This window comes from Aspergillus lucknowensis (genome assembly GCF_044049455.1).
Source record: "Aspergillus lucknowensis strain CBS 449.75 chromosome Unknown BJX67scaffold_67, whole genome shotgun sequence".
NCBI lineage: Eukaryota > Fungi > Ascomycota > Eurotiomycetes > Eurotiales > Aspergillaceae > Aspergillus > Aspergillus lucknowensis.
In genome coordinates, this window is record NW_027263611.1 from 45,141 (window position 1) to 59,922 (window position 14,782).

The 14,782-nt window shown below is 53.2% G+C and overlaps 6 protein-coding genes across 6 annotated transcripts; 1 reads left to right on the plus strand and 5 right to left on the minus strand.

The window, feature by feature from the left end:
* Positions 1–482: 482 nt before the first annotated feature.
* BJX67DRAFT_385590 (uncharacterized protein) lies at positions 483–2,421 on the minus strand (the record flags this gene model as incomplete). Its single annotated transcript, XM_071033896.1, has 3 exons — positions 483–932; positions 994–1,453; positions 1,514–2,421. 3 exons carry the CDS (start codon positions 2,419–2,421, stop codon positions 483–485), a joined length of 1,818 nt encoding a protein of 605 aa, XP_070881430.1.
* Positions 2,422–2,641: 220 nt separating this feature from the next.
* Positions 2,642–4,603, minus strand: BJX67DRAFT_375249 (glycoside hydrolase family 13 protein; the record flags this gene model as incomplete). Its single annotated transcript, XM_071031666.1, has 4 exons — positions 2,642–3,164; positions 3,220–3,561; positions 3,622–4,039; positions 4,111–4,603. The coding sequence occupies 4 exons, from the start codon at positions 4,601–4,603 to the stop codon at positions 2,642–2,644; spliced, it is 1,776 nt and encodes a 591-aa protein (XP_070881431.1).
* A 921-nt stretch (positions 4,604–5,524) lies between these two features.
* Positions 5,525–7,081, minus strand: BJX67DRAFT_375250 (general substrate transporter; the record flags this gene model as incomplete). Its single annotated transcript, XM_071031667.1, has 1 exon — positions 5,525–7,081. The coding sequence occupies one exon, from the start codon at positions 7,079–7,081 to the stop codon at positions 5,525–5,527; it is 1,557 nt and encodes a 518-aa protein (XP_070881432.1).
* Positions 7,082–7,892: 811 nt separating this feature from the next.
* Positions 7,893–9,953, minus strand: BJX67DRAFT_391228 (ferric reductase family protein; the record flags this gene model as incomplete). Its single annotated transcript, XM_071034748.1, has 4 exons — positions 7,893–8,879; positions 8,950–9,135; positions 9,206–9,267; positions 9,335–9,953. The coding sequence occupies 4 exons, from the start codon at positions 9,951–9,953 to the stop codon at positions 7,938–7,940; spliced, it is 1,809 nt and encodes a 602-aa protein (XP_070881433.1). The 3' UTR covers positions 7,893–7,937.
* Positions 9,954–10,889: 936 nt separating this feature from the next.
* On the minus strand, positions 10,890–12,992 carry BJX67DRAFT_391230 (general substrate transporter; the record flags this gene model as incomplete). Its single annotated transcript, XM_071034749.1, has 4 exons — positions 10,890–11,800; positions 11,863–12,111; positions 12,178–12,650; positions 12,949–12,992. 4 exons carry the CDS (start codon positions 12,990–12,992, stop codon positions 10,890–10,892), a joined length of 1,677 nt encoding a protein of 558 aa, XP_070881434.1.
* A 1,267-nt stretch (positions 12,993–14,259) lies between these two features.
* On the plus strand, positions 14,260–14,566 carry BJX67DRAFT_366284 (uncharacterized protein; the record flags this gene model as incomplete). Its single annotated transcript, XM_071030380.1, has 1 exon — positions 14,260–14,566. A coding segment is annotated over one exon (218 nt), but the record flags the coding sequence as incomplete, so codon positions are not given.
* Positions 14,567–14,782: the final 216 nt, after the last annotated feature.

Genomic DNA, 14,782 nt, shown 5'->3' on the forward strand with positions numbered 1-14,782 from the left:
AACCCGGCGTCAATGCGATATTATGCCAGAGAAGGGCCGAAACTAGGCATTCTGGGCGGGGATAGTCGTCGGGCGCATGCAGGTTATGTTGATGACGATGGCCTTTGGGAGGCAACAGTCCGTTAGCGGAGGGGTTTAGCCGAATAAAAAATTGTACACAGCCTTCGCTTGATGGAAACTCCCATGGGTGCCGATTCCGGTTGGGCGACGCAAGTGTGTGGTTGCGTCTGGGGCCTATTTTCTTCAAATCTTGTTGTGTATAGAGCGGTGCCACGTTTGAATCGTTGGAGAATATAGCTAGTCCCAATGAGAAGAGCCGGATTGTTCAAACCCTCTTGTACGCACACACACATACATACACACACACGCACACACACGCACACCCACATCACAGTAATACAGAAATGTAGTCCGATGATATTCCAAATCGAAACCGACACAGAATTTAAACCCCATACACGATATCATGATAACCCAGACTGTTAGACCAACTCAGCCTCTGGAAGATATTCCCACTCCGCAGCCACCGCATCAGTGTGCCGTCGTTGCTGCTGCTGGTGGTACGGCATTTGTGTATGGGCATCCGCATGGATGGCGCTCGGGTGCGAATGAGAAGTAGTCTTCTGCTGCTGCTGCTCCTCCGCTGGCACATCGGAGTGAGAACATTCAGGATTATCAACCTGTTCGGTGGGCGTGGGAAATGATGCAGGGATATGACTAGCCTGCAGCAGATCCTGGGATTTCTCCAGCAGCGTGGAAAACAGGTATGACTGGCTACCGCGGGTCCGCGAGAGCACATTGAGAATGCTCTTCACTAGGTCCCTGATCTCGGTTGCGGAGGATATCGATAAGTTTGAAGTCGACGAGGATGCTTTGGAGAGATGCGGTGCGAGCTGAGTTATGCTCTCGCCGATGTCGTATAGCTTTTGTTCCTTCAAAGAAGGTTAGAACAATATCTTTAGGACTCGTGGTTTGGCGCATCAAGACACGTACCATGCCGATACCGTGAGCGTCGACAGATGGCAAGGAGGCAGAGGAGAGACACGCCAGCGCCATTCTTCCTGAAAGCAACGGGGTCTGGATAGGTAGAAGTGGCCGAGCGATGGCTGGGTCTCGCAGGTGGAAGGAATATCTCTTGGCTAGGTAGTTCCAGAGGCAGACCAGGAGCCACTGCTGGCTGATGATGATGTCTACCTGGTGGGTTTCTGATACCTCGTCGAGGAGAGCAGGAGGGTTGGAAAGGGACTGGTACATCGAGTTTATGGTCGAGCAGTCTTGGGAAACGCAGACGATATTGGTGTTCCAGTCGTAAAAATCAGGCACTATTTGTTCGAAGACAGCGATCAGGCTCACAAAGCCATACAGTAGGGCGGGAACTTCCGAGTTAAGGACAGAGGGTTTGCGGATAGTAGGACGAAGGATGACAGGCCTCCCTGTCTGGAGAGCATATGCTCTACTATCTGGTTAGTCTGGAAGTACCTTTTGCGCACGATTGAAGTCGCAAACTACCCACCGTTCAGTGATAAAGACTAACCAGAAGATCCGCCGGCGGACCTCAACCTCAGTTGGCGGAAAGTCGACATATACTTCGTCCCTGTCCAGTTTCAGGATCTGCAAGAAGGAAATCGTCTGGCTCAAGTAATGCCAGGCGTAGTTGGCTTTGTTCAGGTTCCCGTAGGCACAGAAGAGGAAGAACATGGTGAGAAGGGAATCGACGTGTGGATTCTCCAGAGCGTCGTATTCGCAGACTGCTCTGACGGCTTCGTTGATCAGGTCCTGCCCCGAGATGAGATTATCACTGGATGATTCATATTCCCCAATGTCCAGATTCAGCTGCAGGTGAGTCGCCGCAGATAAAGCAACTATATATGCATACCGTCGCGGATGCAGCGCTTCAGGATCCGAACAATCGGCCAGGAGATTGGAGTCAATCACTGGCATGATCAGGTAGAGATGCTGCAGGAACAGGCCGACGTGCGCCCCGAGCACGGCAGACGGTATTCGCCGTTTTACATTGCCGCGTGCGGAGGTTGCCAGACTCAGGACGCCGTGCTCCGTCGATGACTGCGACCTTTGAGAGATGTCTAGGGAAGGGGTCGGCGACGTAGATCCAGTGCTTTCAACATTGCTAGAATGCATAATCGGCGCGCTTGGTGGATTAGTCGTCGTTGTTGTTGTGAAGAGGTTCTGGTGCTGTGGAGTCTCCAGACCTCGCAGGAAGTTCAGGACATGGGCACTGGACCCTTTCGGCCCTTTTCTGCGGGGGATGCTGGTGTAGGCGCATGCGAGATTGACATCGACACATCTCGCGCAGGGTCGCTCACGGTTGCAGCGAACCTTGCGGCGCCGACAGTTGTCGCAGGCCATCGATGTTAATCGCTTCTTTTTGTGTACGGGTGCAGGCGCTTCTGGGGTCTCCATGATGATTGGTTTTCCCTTCCATATCCGGCGGAGAGCAGAAATTGCTGGGGACGGGAGAAATGTGGGGGAGTTGGGGTACTAGTATTTCTGCGGCTATTCGGGACTAGGTACAGGTGAGCCCTAAGAGCGGAACCTCGTGATAAAATGGGGTGGCTCAGAAAGTTTTGTGAACGGGCCTTCTTCGGAGAGACTGCGGCTGGACTTCAACTCTAAAGTGTCGCTAGTTTAAGCAGACCAACGCCTCAAACGCACCAAGAGAAACCAACCCCGCCTCAATCAGCTTGTTTCCGATCCGCGCAGGGTAGTTGGACAGGATCACATGGCCCGGCCTGGAAAGAACGTTCGGTGGCACAGTCCAGCTGAGCGCGTGCGGGCCAAAGTTCAGCACAACCAGCGCCTGCTGCGAGGTCGCCGCCCCAGAACGAACAAAAGCAAAAACACTTGGATTCTCAGCGTCAACCAATCTGAAGGATCCGTAGACCAGGATGTCCGCGTACTGCTTGCGGAGATCGAGAATCGCCGACCAGTACGAGTAAACGCTCGCGGGGTCCTTGGCTTGCAGGGCGGCATTGAGTTTTGCGTAGTCCCGGTGCACGGGAATCCACGGCTCGGCTGTGGAGAAGCCCGCGTTGGGGGAGTCGTCCCACTGCATTGGGGTGCGTGAATTGTCGCGCGATTTGAGGCGATACTCCGCCAGGGCCCGCTGGTGGAGATCAGTGTCCTCCGGGTGCGAGGATGTCAGTCTATCCCCACCGTGTCAGCAGAATTCTCTCCAGCATCCAGAGTGCAGATTCTTACTCCTTCCAATGATTGAGCGTTTCAATGTCTCGATAGTTTTCGAGTGGCCAATCCTGTGGCACATTCGGCATCCCCAGCTCTTGGCCCTGGTAGATGAACACGGTGCCGCTCTGGGTTCCCAGCAGTGTCGCCAGCATCTTTGCGGAGAGCTCTCGAAACTCGGGTCTATCCGAGGCAAAACGAGATACGGAGCGGCCTTGGTCGTGATTCTCCAGGTACAGAGCGTTCCAGCCGTTATTGTCATGCATAAACTGCTGCCATTTGGACACAATAGCCTTGATCTCGCCCAAACCCCATTCGCGAGGGCCGAACTTGTCTGTCGCGCCATGGTCCAGGTTCACACTGCAGCAAGGTTTAGCACCGACGAATGCTTGAAAATGGGGGAAAAGGGGGCGGAAATACATCTCAAAATGAAAAGCCATGTTGATCTCCTCGCGATCGTGACCGACAGCTTTCAAAATCTCCGCGGGATCACCAACGTCCAGCATCTCACCGACGGAGAACGCGTCGTACTCCTTGAGGATCTTCCCAATTCCCCGTAAATACTCGTGGAGTCGCGGTCCAGACGCATAGAATTCCTTGCCCGACTGCCACGGCGAATCGGGGTTTGTCAACGGTGCATCCGGGAAGGACTGGTCCTTGCTAATGAAACCGATCACGTCCATGCGGAATCCATCAGCACCGTGCTCAAGCCAGTATCTTACAATCTCGTGCACAGCCTCTCGGACTTGGGCGTTCTCCCAGTTCAGATCTGGTTGCTCCCGGGCAAAAAGGTGCAGGTAGTATTCCCCGGTCTGTTCGTCGTATGTCCATGCACTCCCTGGGCGACAACCGCCTTGATTAGGACTCAAAAAAAAAGAACAAAAATTCATCGTGGATGGGGAACAGTACCTCCAAAATATGACCGCCAGTTATTTGGCGGATGTCTCTCACCATCACGGAACACCGGCTTTCTCCAAATATACCAATCGCGGTACTCATTGTCGGTCGACGCCCGCGACGCCTGGAACCACTTGTGCTGATCGGAGGTATGGTTGACAACAAGGTCGAGGACCAGCTTCATCCCCCTCGTGTGGATCTCCGCAGCTAGCTGGTCCAGATCCTGCAGTGTTCCGTAGGGAGGATGGATTGCATAGTAGTCGGAGATATCGTAGCCCATGTCTACCTGGGGCGACGCAAAGACAGGATTCAGCCAGACGATATCAGCACCAAGATGCTTGATATGGTCCAGTTTAGAGATGATCCCCTGGATGTCGCCAACGCCGTCGCCATTGGAATCACAGAAGGAAGCCGGGTAGACTTGGTAGACGGAGCTATCCTTCCACCATTTCTTGAGCGTATTTGGGGTGGGAGACGGGGATGGGGTATATTCGAGCGAAGGCATCGTCAGTGATTCGATTGTTAATGCGTATCGGTTTTCAGTCCTCCTCCTCTTTTTGCGGCCTGAAGACAGAAGGGGACATGTTACTTCGATTTTAGACTGCCAGCTGTATATCCATCTCCAGTTATATACCTGCCAACTGCCACATGATGCCTCCCTTTTTAACCGCAGATATGCCGAAGAATCCCCGTTCCTTTCTCGGCTCTTACCAGTGGGTTTGCTCACGATGTCCGCGGTTGGATCGCTGCCCCGTTCCCCAAATAGTAATTCCGCGGATTGTCTTGCATGGGGGCACGTGGAAGATCTCGGCCCTTACTCGGTCGCTCTTTTGCATTCTTACCTCCCTTTCCGTTTCACTCTGCGCAATAATGTACGGTGTCCTCCAGCCGAACAAAAAAAATAAATAAATAAAAGAAAATAAAATAAAAATAAAAAAAAACTGAATATGAGCTTGACCCTTCGTGGCTGCTCTCATAAGGGCGTGGTGACCAAGACGCTGGAAAGCTGCGTATCATGAGTCTCGACCATTGTCACTAACAGAGAATGATGCGGTGATCCAACGGAGCTAGCTACTGTGGGTACTGTGAAGGTGCACGCGCTGGTGGCTTCGAACCGTTTGATGTCGGGGGTGGGGACGATCACAATACAAAGATTTCTAAATAATTGGTTTTCCTGCTATTCTGTTCACACATGGCTTGTAAAAAAGTTAATTATATTGCGACTGCAGTAGCTAATTCTTGACCTTATCCAAGATACTCATCAGAGTCTTCTCGCAACGGTTCCGACATCACCACCACTAACAAGTGAAAGAAAACCTGTTAACACGTAGTGTGCATAAGCCCTCAGCCCGTCATCCCCCTGCAGCATGCCCACACATGCTGGGCGATAACCCGCAGTTCGGAAGCACAGACATGAGAACCGCCCTTAGCCGGATTTCCGCTCCTCGGTGACAGCATCCGCATCCTCGTGGAACAACTGGACCTTCGTCGAGGCGAACTTGCGGGCGGAAACCTTGCGCTCGAAGAGCGCATCCATCTCGGCGTACGTGCGGCCGCGGGGCTCGGGGACACGGAAGTACGCCCACACGCAGCAGCAGAGGGCGAGGCCGCCCCAGAAGAAGCCAGCCTTGCCGCGCCAGTTCCATGCGTCAACGTTGAGCATGTAGGGGATGATGACGCCGTTGACGATGCTGAAGCAGTTGTACAGATTGCGTGCGAGCACGACGGTCTTGATGCGGAGGCGGGTGGTTGGGATTTCAGACACGAGGGAGTAGCATACGGGGCCGACAGTGGAATCGTAGAAAAAGGTGTACACGAGGAGCATGGAGCCCGTGGCCCAAGAGGTGGCGGAGGTTTCAGGTGCAATAGAAATGAAGCCAACAATGAGGAGCAGGCCACATAGGATTGCTAGACCGTAAACATAGAGTGGCCGACGCCCGATGTAGGACATCAGCACCCAGGACAGAACAGTGCCCACGAAACCAATCGCATATTGGGCCAGCGACATGTTGAACGACTGAGAAACCGCCAGACCAGCACGTTGATAAAAGACAGTTGAGTAAGCCATAAGACCAGAACCACACAAATTCTGGGCCGCCCAGATGAGGCATGAGATCTCAGTTCGGCGCAGATCATAACCTTGGAAGCAATCCCAGTAGGAGGTGCCGGAAACAATTTCCTTCTCCATCTCATTTGTGTGGACCATCATTGCAACCGTTTCGTGGGCGTTGAAATCGGCGTCCCCTTTTGAGGTGAGTCGAAGTAGGGCATTGACCGCATCCTCAGTTCGGCCTTTGCGTACCAGCCACCATGGGCTCTCTGGTGCGAGGACAACCCCAATGAAGATAGGAACCGGCCAGACCCATTGGATAGCGAATGGGATTCGATACGCCCATTCGTCCGCGCGTTCAGACAGGCCTTTCAAGACACCAGACGCAATCAGTTGACCAATTACCCAGCAGAGATTCACATAGGTTGTCAAATAGGCACGAAGCGCAACCGGGCACACTTCAGAAGCATACGTTACGCTGAGAGTTTGGTAGATACCAAGTGGAATGCCCATCAAGATCTCGCCAACCAGAAGAGTCTGCACATTTTGCGCAAAGAACAAAATAAAAATAAACGCCGTTGTCGCGATCAGCGATCCCATCATGGTCCTGCGGTAGCCGAACTTCTCGGACACAATTCCATTCAGGAACAGACCAAGGATTTGTCCACAGTTCATTGCGTTGGAAAGCCCTGCCTGCCAGGCAGCAGTTAAGCCGTAATTGCCGTCCGACATGAGGTTACCGTACTTTCGATTGAACGCTGGATAGCCGTAAAAGGAGCCCATGAGGACCACGTCGTATCCCTCCATGATAATGGCGGCAGAGATGAGGATCGACCATCCCACAGCCTTGGGGTACAGCTTCAAGCCTGCCCATAGGCTCATTTTGTGTTCCTTTTCGGTCGCGTTGCGGGCATCATGGATGACATTGTCCATGTCGATGGGGACTTTAAGGTCATCCTCGACATGCTGGGCGCTAGATTTGAACTCCATCACCGCAGGGAAGAAAGGACAATACAACAAGCAATGGAATGTATGAGAGCGTGTCACAGGAGTGAGATGCGAGGGAAAAGGTCACTAGAGGCGAGGGATTGGAGCCCCTTATAGTAGTCAGGGTGATGGCTTGTTGCGCTTGCCCATCGCCGTCCGCGGTGGTGCGTTCGGGGACCTGGAGAGCGAAGGCATATGGGTGAGATGGAAGGCAAAGCGGCCGTTCTTCGGCATAGTAGCTCTTGGATATGATCACTTCTGGTTTGCCCCAGACTCTTGGCAGCCGACGATGGTCTCGAAGGCTGGGGACCCGGTCAAGGTTTGAGCTCCACAATCGGCCCTTTTATGGGCCCCCTGCGGGCCTTTTGCGCAACCTGAGTGGTGGTGGTCGACACAAGCGAGGCAATGAATGCTCATCCATGGATTCGGCCCATGTCTCCTTGAGCGAAGGCCCAGGCTTCCCAGCAATTTCACATTTCCCTTTCCTCACCATGGAACGTTCGATCAATTTGCGAATGCGGGGTGACAGGAAATTGCGGGGCTTGTCTTGGGTTCCATCCCGATCCCTTGTTTCGCGAGCTTTTCATGGCCCGATGCGTCGGTCCACATGCTGTCACCGTGCCCGGCAAACCGCAGCGCTCTGGTTGGCATCGTGCGAAGTGCTCCGGGGACGGAAGGCGGATCTTGTCTCCAGGGCTGTTGGCTCGCAGTCGCTTCCCCATTTGCAATTGCCCTTCAGGATGTTCTCAACCCAGTCTTCTCGAACTATGTACACTGGGATTCGCTTCCTGACCACACGCGGTCACCAGGTGAAGCTTTCCTCAAAGAAATCAATCCTACTGCGCCTCTGCGCCTCTCTGCATACCCTCCGCACATCATCACTAAACCCGCCCGGGCCACAGCAAAGCACTCCCATCGCCCCAATCTGATTCTCCACCTCCCACGCCAGCACCTTCTCAAAGCTCGGCCGCCCGTGAAAGACCTGCCTTTCGCCCTGATCCAACCCAATATGACTGCTCCTCTCATCCCTGCTGTCGCACACACCAGTGACGTAGATCAGAATCTGCAATACACGCGCTGATCTCTTCCTCCGACTAGTACTCTCTTCCTCCTCCTCCTCCTCCGCCGTCCCAATCCTCAAAGTACTGTCAATCCAATCTTCAACACACTCCACATCCCCCAGCGATCGAACAGCCCAGACAAGGGTAATTCTCTTCGTGGCGACCGTTCCATCAACCTGTCCGCGCACAAGTCTCTGCAGATACAAGAGATGGTGCGTAATCCCAACACCGCCCGCGAACAAGATAACAGTCCCATACGAATCAAGCGAATGAATACCCCCGTACGGTCCCTCGACAATAGCATGGACCGACAGGGTCTGGTTCACGCTCCGCCGGACACGGCGTGCTAGTGTCTCTGTAAACCCTGTCCGGCGGCGGATGAGGATATAAATTGTGTCTCGCTGGCGTTTCTCATTATTGCTCTTCTCAGTGTCAGCATCGGGGGTGGTGTCGCAGGTGTCAAGCAATTCCCAATTCTCACTCCAGCATACCGAGAACGGATGCGAGGTCCACAGCGAAATCGAGGGGATGTACAAGTAGAGATGCTGTCCGGGTGTAATATGCCACGGCCGCGGAATGTGCAGGGCTACTTTTAGTAAGTCGTTCGGTAGATATTCAATTACGGCTGTGGTCGGGACGCGGCTGCCGTTGCGGTAGAGAATTGTGGCAATGCGTGCTGCGCGCTGTTCGTTTCCAGCTGGTTAGTTAGTGTCTCTGCAGGTGGTGGAGGTGCAAGGGGTGTGTTTCGAGTACCTCAACCCCCCAGAGAATTATCGCCGCGAGCAGAAGTTTGTGAGCTGCATGGCCTTCCACATGGATCCACCCAAAGATAAATGCCACCGTCACTACGGCAATATGAAGGTGCAAAAACGTCTCATAGAAGGCGTGGCGTATTGGAGACGGAGAATGGACAAGGAGGAAGACAAAGGAACTCGCAGCCTGAGATGTAGCCAGACAATTAATTAGGGAGAGCAACCATAAGCAAGGACTTGTACAAGGGTGAGCTCACAATCAGTCCCGTCTGGAGGAACCAGCTGCCCTTAAATGCTACTCGGACTGCATCCCAGCCGCCTATGAGAGCAAAAGTGAATGAGTATCCATGCCCACAGACGCTGAACCGGAGCAGTATTCCACTTACCGTGTCGCGCTTCAGGAATACACCAGGCAAAGACATGAGCAAAGGACTCCAAAACAACAATGCGCGCAAGCCACCGGTGAAACAAGTTGCACGTATCGTAGGAGATGCGAAGGAGACAAATCAGCGGATTATTCCTGCCAGCCATCAAGACCACTGGTATAAGATTCATGGTCGCCATCGTGCCTGTTCGACGTCGGACCACAGCAGCAGCCAGGTCGGTACCATACGGCACATTCACTGTACACAATGCCACATTCATCGCAAGGATTCCTAGCACAATACACGATTGAGAGCGGCTAGGCAGCGTGCCCATGTTTATGGCTCGAGAGAGCCGAAACTCACAATAATGCCGCGTGCGAAATAGTGGCGCATACAAGAAATGCATCCGAGCCGCTGCAAGCCACTTTGATGCGGGCACAAAGAACTGTTGTCGGTCATTCGTCAGACATGCTACTTGTCGTAAATAACATGAGAGGCTAAATAAAGCTCTCCAGACGAGTAGAAGTGTAGCGAAACATGCGATAGCTAGCAGGGCGTAGTGAGCAAAATCCGTGTCCACCTGCTGATAGTATAAATCTTGCGAATTGTCCCGGTGGTCGTGTTTGTGGTCGACTTTCATTGTGATTGATGGGAGTAGAGCCAGAACGATATCCGTCTTAGTCCTTTAGGAGAGACTCTGTTCTGTTAGCTCGCGTCGGTATCTGCAGATGGCGCGCTGTGGGTCTGGATAGGGGTTGGCGATCAAGGCCTCAATAGACTATAGATAGCAGTATGCAAGCAGAAAGGCCGCTTGATGCTAGTTGCTAGGAAGAGATCGAAGTGCTCATGCTGGAAAGATATTGCGGGTTGCAGAAACAAGGGGTTGTGGAATGCCGAACATTAGCTCCACTATATTTATATATATTTGGACATGTACCTAAGCATATTATCATCCTCATTACTTCTTCATAGTTCACAGTGCCATGGTCCACAGGCTTCCAACGTCAGGCAAAGACAGCGAAAGCGTATACGATGGGAAAATCACAAAAGGCGTCTGGACCACTCCACCATTTTCTGCACCTCGGGTACACTCCGGGTATATTTCATGCAGATGCGCAGAATAATTCATTGGAGGGCCCTGTCGATCTGCACACCCGCAGAAATTTGGCGGTGTTGAAGACATGCAACAATGATGGGTTTGAGGTGTGTGCTTTGGCAAGTGAACGTGGGGAAGAGACTAGGGTGGGTATGATTTTGCAGTCCTCGGTACAGTACTACTCTACCGCCTTGCATCGACGCCGGAGGACTAGAAAACGGTAGCGCAGACTTTGTAGCTCGTCTTGCGCGTTTCGAGTATCACGGGGCAACTTACAGTTCTCCGTCGGGGTGTGGTTGCGAATACAGAAAGCCAGCGGGGATTCTGCGAGGTCTTCACATTCCGAAGTTCGTTCTGTTGGTAATCAGTTGAGCAGGAAGGGACGCTCTGATAATCAATACGCTACAAAAAAATTACAACGCAGTTGTCAAACTGATGTACAGTGCAAATTGCAAAAATATATATAGTACAAACTAATAACTAATACCTTTGCCATGCCCCGGCTCCCCGATCGCAACTGGCAATTTCATTATATCCCGACCGTTCCAAATTGCGCTGAAAGACACGGAATTTGGACGCCTTCGCGTGCTTCGCGAACAAGATGTCAATCTCAAGATAACTCAGCCCGTACGGCTCGGGGAGCCTGAAATAGCACCACACCAGACAGAGGGCCGTGGTGCCGACGAAGAAAAAGCAAGACTTGCCCTTCCAGTTCCACGCGGATGGACTCAGCATGCGCGCGGCAAGGGTGTTGGTGATGATACTGGTGATGTTGTAGACCACCCGCCCCACGACGACAGTCTTCACTCGGAGTCGGGTGGATGGAATCTCCGCCACCAGCATATACCCAACGGGTCCAAGCGTCGCTTGGTAGACGGCAGTCAGCACGATGATCAGGGAACCTAGGGTCCACGATTGTGCGGCGGATTCGGGCATCAAGCTGACGCAGCCACAGGTGATGAGGATGGCCAGTGACAGCGAAGTCCCCGTGAGAAAGAGGCGCCGGCGTCCGACCCATTGCAGGAGGAACCAGCAGACGACGTTCGCGCAGATCGAGACTGCATACATGCCGACGGCGAGATTGAAGGAATTGCGCACCTGGAACCCAGCTTGCGCGTAGAATGGGATGGCGTAGAAGGTCAGTGTCGAGCCGCAAACCTGTTGCGTGACCCAGACCATGGTGGTGATCTCCGTTCGCCTGCGGTCCACGCCCCGGAAACAGCTCAGGTAGGTCATTTTGCCATTGTTCTTCCCGTAGTATTTCTCCACTTCGTTGGTGTGTTTCATCATTGCCACAATCTCCTCGATGCCCAAGGCGCCCGCGCCCTTGCTTGTCAGTCGCAAGAGTGATTTCCGAGCATCGTCCGGCCGATCTTGGCGGATGAACCACCCTGCAATGCGGTATTTTTGTGAGAAATGCTGTCAGGTGGGCAAGCGGGAGGGAGAAACTAACAAGGGCTCTCGGGCGCAAATACAACCCCCGTGAGAATAACGGCAATGAACGCCCACTGTAGTGCGAAGGGAAGGCGATAGGCCCACTCCGAATCTGTATCAACCAAAGCACGGATCACACCGACGCCGCAGGTCTGCCCTAGAACCCAGCACAAATTGATATAGCTCAGGAATTGACCTCGGAGCGCCACCGGCATCACCTCGGCAGCATAGGAGACCGACAACGTCTGAAAAATACCCCATGGGATGCCTTTTGCCGAGTTAGCAGTGGCACTGTGCCTCGACAAGATTGCACTGGGGGAATTTAAATACACACCACATAGAATCTGTGCGGCTAGCAAAGTCTCCAGATTTCTCGCAAAGACTGCCAGGAAAACAAAAGCCCCCAGAACAAGTAGAGCATATATCAAGGTGCGCTGGTACCCAAACCGGTCGGCAACCACGCCATTTCCAAGGAGGCCCAGGATCACCCCGGCTTGGGTTCCGTTGATCAAGGCAGCTTGCCAGACTGACGAAATGTAATACTGACCCTGCTCATTGCCCGCGGTCGAGCCATAAGATCGTTGGAAGACCGGGAGAGTAAAGAAGCTAGTCAGAAGACTCATATCATACCCATCCATGATGATAGTCGACGATAGCAAGATGGACCAGAAAATCGCTTTGGGGTAGAGGCGAAACGCTTGACTGAATGTCATTTTCTGTTCGCCGCGAGTCGCCGTGCGGGCACCGGAGGTGAGGTCGCAGAGACCCGGAACTGCCTCTGACAGGGGGTTGAAAATGTCGCCATTGCTGAAAAACGACCGATCTGACCAGTGGCTTGAAACAAAATCGCTGTCTGATGAGATGCTGCGAGCATGCGATAAAGCTGGCTTCACTTGGGGGGCGCGCCCCGGAGGAGGATCAGAGCAGATAGTATCCATGCTCGTTTCATTGATTATCGCAAAGCAGTAGAACAAAGGGAGAGAATAGTTTTCTTATCCACAGGGTCCGAGAGGATAATCCCATCTGCATGTCTGGCTGTGGGGAACGACGCAAAAGGCCGGGGCTCGATTGCCACCTGCTCTTGGTGGCCGAATCGGCCTCGTACCTCCTGCTCGCGAGGGGCCGTGCATTTCGTGGGGATGGGAACATGTGGAGAGAGCTTGCCTTGTTTGGAATTAGACTTGGAATTGCCCCGGAGAACGCCCGCGAGTGCTGAAACCGGCTTCTGATCCTTGCATTTGCCTGATAAAACACACGCTCTACCGTTTCACTCTGTACTTCCGAGTTTCGATCACTAATTCGGATCGTATGCAACATGGCGTTCCCCTTCTTCCCCGAGAGCCATCCGTCCATGACCGTGGAGAATTACGCTTACATGCGACAGCTCTGGCAGCATCAAACAGCGATCCACGATGGCAGGCAAGACGCGGGAGAGCCAGCAGAGAGACCCGCCTCGTTGGGGGCGGGCAGCCCGTCGTCTGCGCAGTCCAGCCTACGACTTCAGCGAAGTGGAAGTGGATCTGGAGTCCAGCGTCCGTCAAAACTAGCCCGAATCTTCGTCCCTGCGAAACTTCGAAGGTCCAAGTCGGTGGAAGATCGGCGTGGTTCCAATGATGATCGCAACACTGGCGATGTCCCTTGCATCTCACCACCTTTCAGCTCCCCAACCACCTCAACAGCGACTCGACCAGGCACATCAACAGCTACTACAATCTCAACAACGACGACGCCCGCTGCCGACCCATCAAGGGATGTCTTTCGCTCATACTCTGCTCTACTGACAAATCCGTTCTCTCTGGATTTCGAGCTGAATCCGCTCCTCCTCAACATTAATCACCCGCTGCTATCAAAGCATCATACTAGGCGGCGTAATCTCAGGGTCCTTGACCTGGGCGGCATTGAAGGCAGTATGCTTACATCTTCTCCCGAATCCTTCGTGTTGGTGGCCGTTTGCTAATTCCGGACGAAAAAAAAAAAGGCGTGTACACGCGGACGATCGCTGGTCTACCATCCGTTGCCGTATGCCAGCTCACACAACCGCGGCTATCGACGAACTCTTCGCCGTGTTTGCCCTTTAAACCAAAGAGCTTCGATGTGGTCACGACAAGAACACTGTACAAGTTCATCGCGAACCCGCATCGACTACACACTCTCGAGCCGAAGGTGTGGGTTCAAGAAATCCATCGCATCCTAGATAAGGGTGGTAATTTTGAGTTCTTTTTCTTCGATTCTCGTCTCGGCCATGCAGGACCGCTCACAAGACAAATAGAGCCCTGTCTCTACGAGGAATATCGATTGTGCAGCTGCGGGCACCCTGACGGGGCGTGTGCGTGCCGCACTCCAGCAGCAACAGCTCCGGCCGCAGAGCCTATGACAGGAACCCAGTTTCTCGAGCTCCTTTCCAGGGAGGGTTTTACTATGGAGAAGTGTACAACGCTTCTGTTCCCATTCTCTCTCATGTCCTCCGTTTTCACCCAGGATGGACAGCAACTGAAGGTGAATCAGACAGACCCGGGGAGGGGTCGGTCGGAGGTGACTCCGCCACTTGCGTCTCTCATCGAAAGGATTGACGAGGAGTGCAGAGAGACTCAAACGGCGTGGAGATGCATTATAGGTTCGGTGCGGAAGAAATAGTAGAGTACCGGCTTGAGAAACATTGTATTTTATTCCGTACCATCGATTTCAGTGACGAGACCAGAAAACCCACCGCTCGGCTGTCCCAGTTTATGAAACACAAACGGATGTTCTTCGGCAGTGCGTAAAGCTAATCGAGCCTCCGGCTGCCCACACGAGTGCCCGGGGCTTGAAGGCTGCCAGGTGCGAAAATTACCAAGTTTCAGGTTAAGAGTCACCTGCCCTCGGGACCAGATATTCTGCTGGCACTGATTTGACACCTGATTTCCTATGCGGGGGGCCTGGTTGAGTTTGGGGAATGAGGA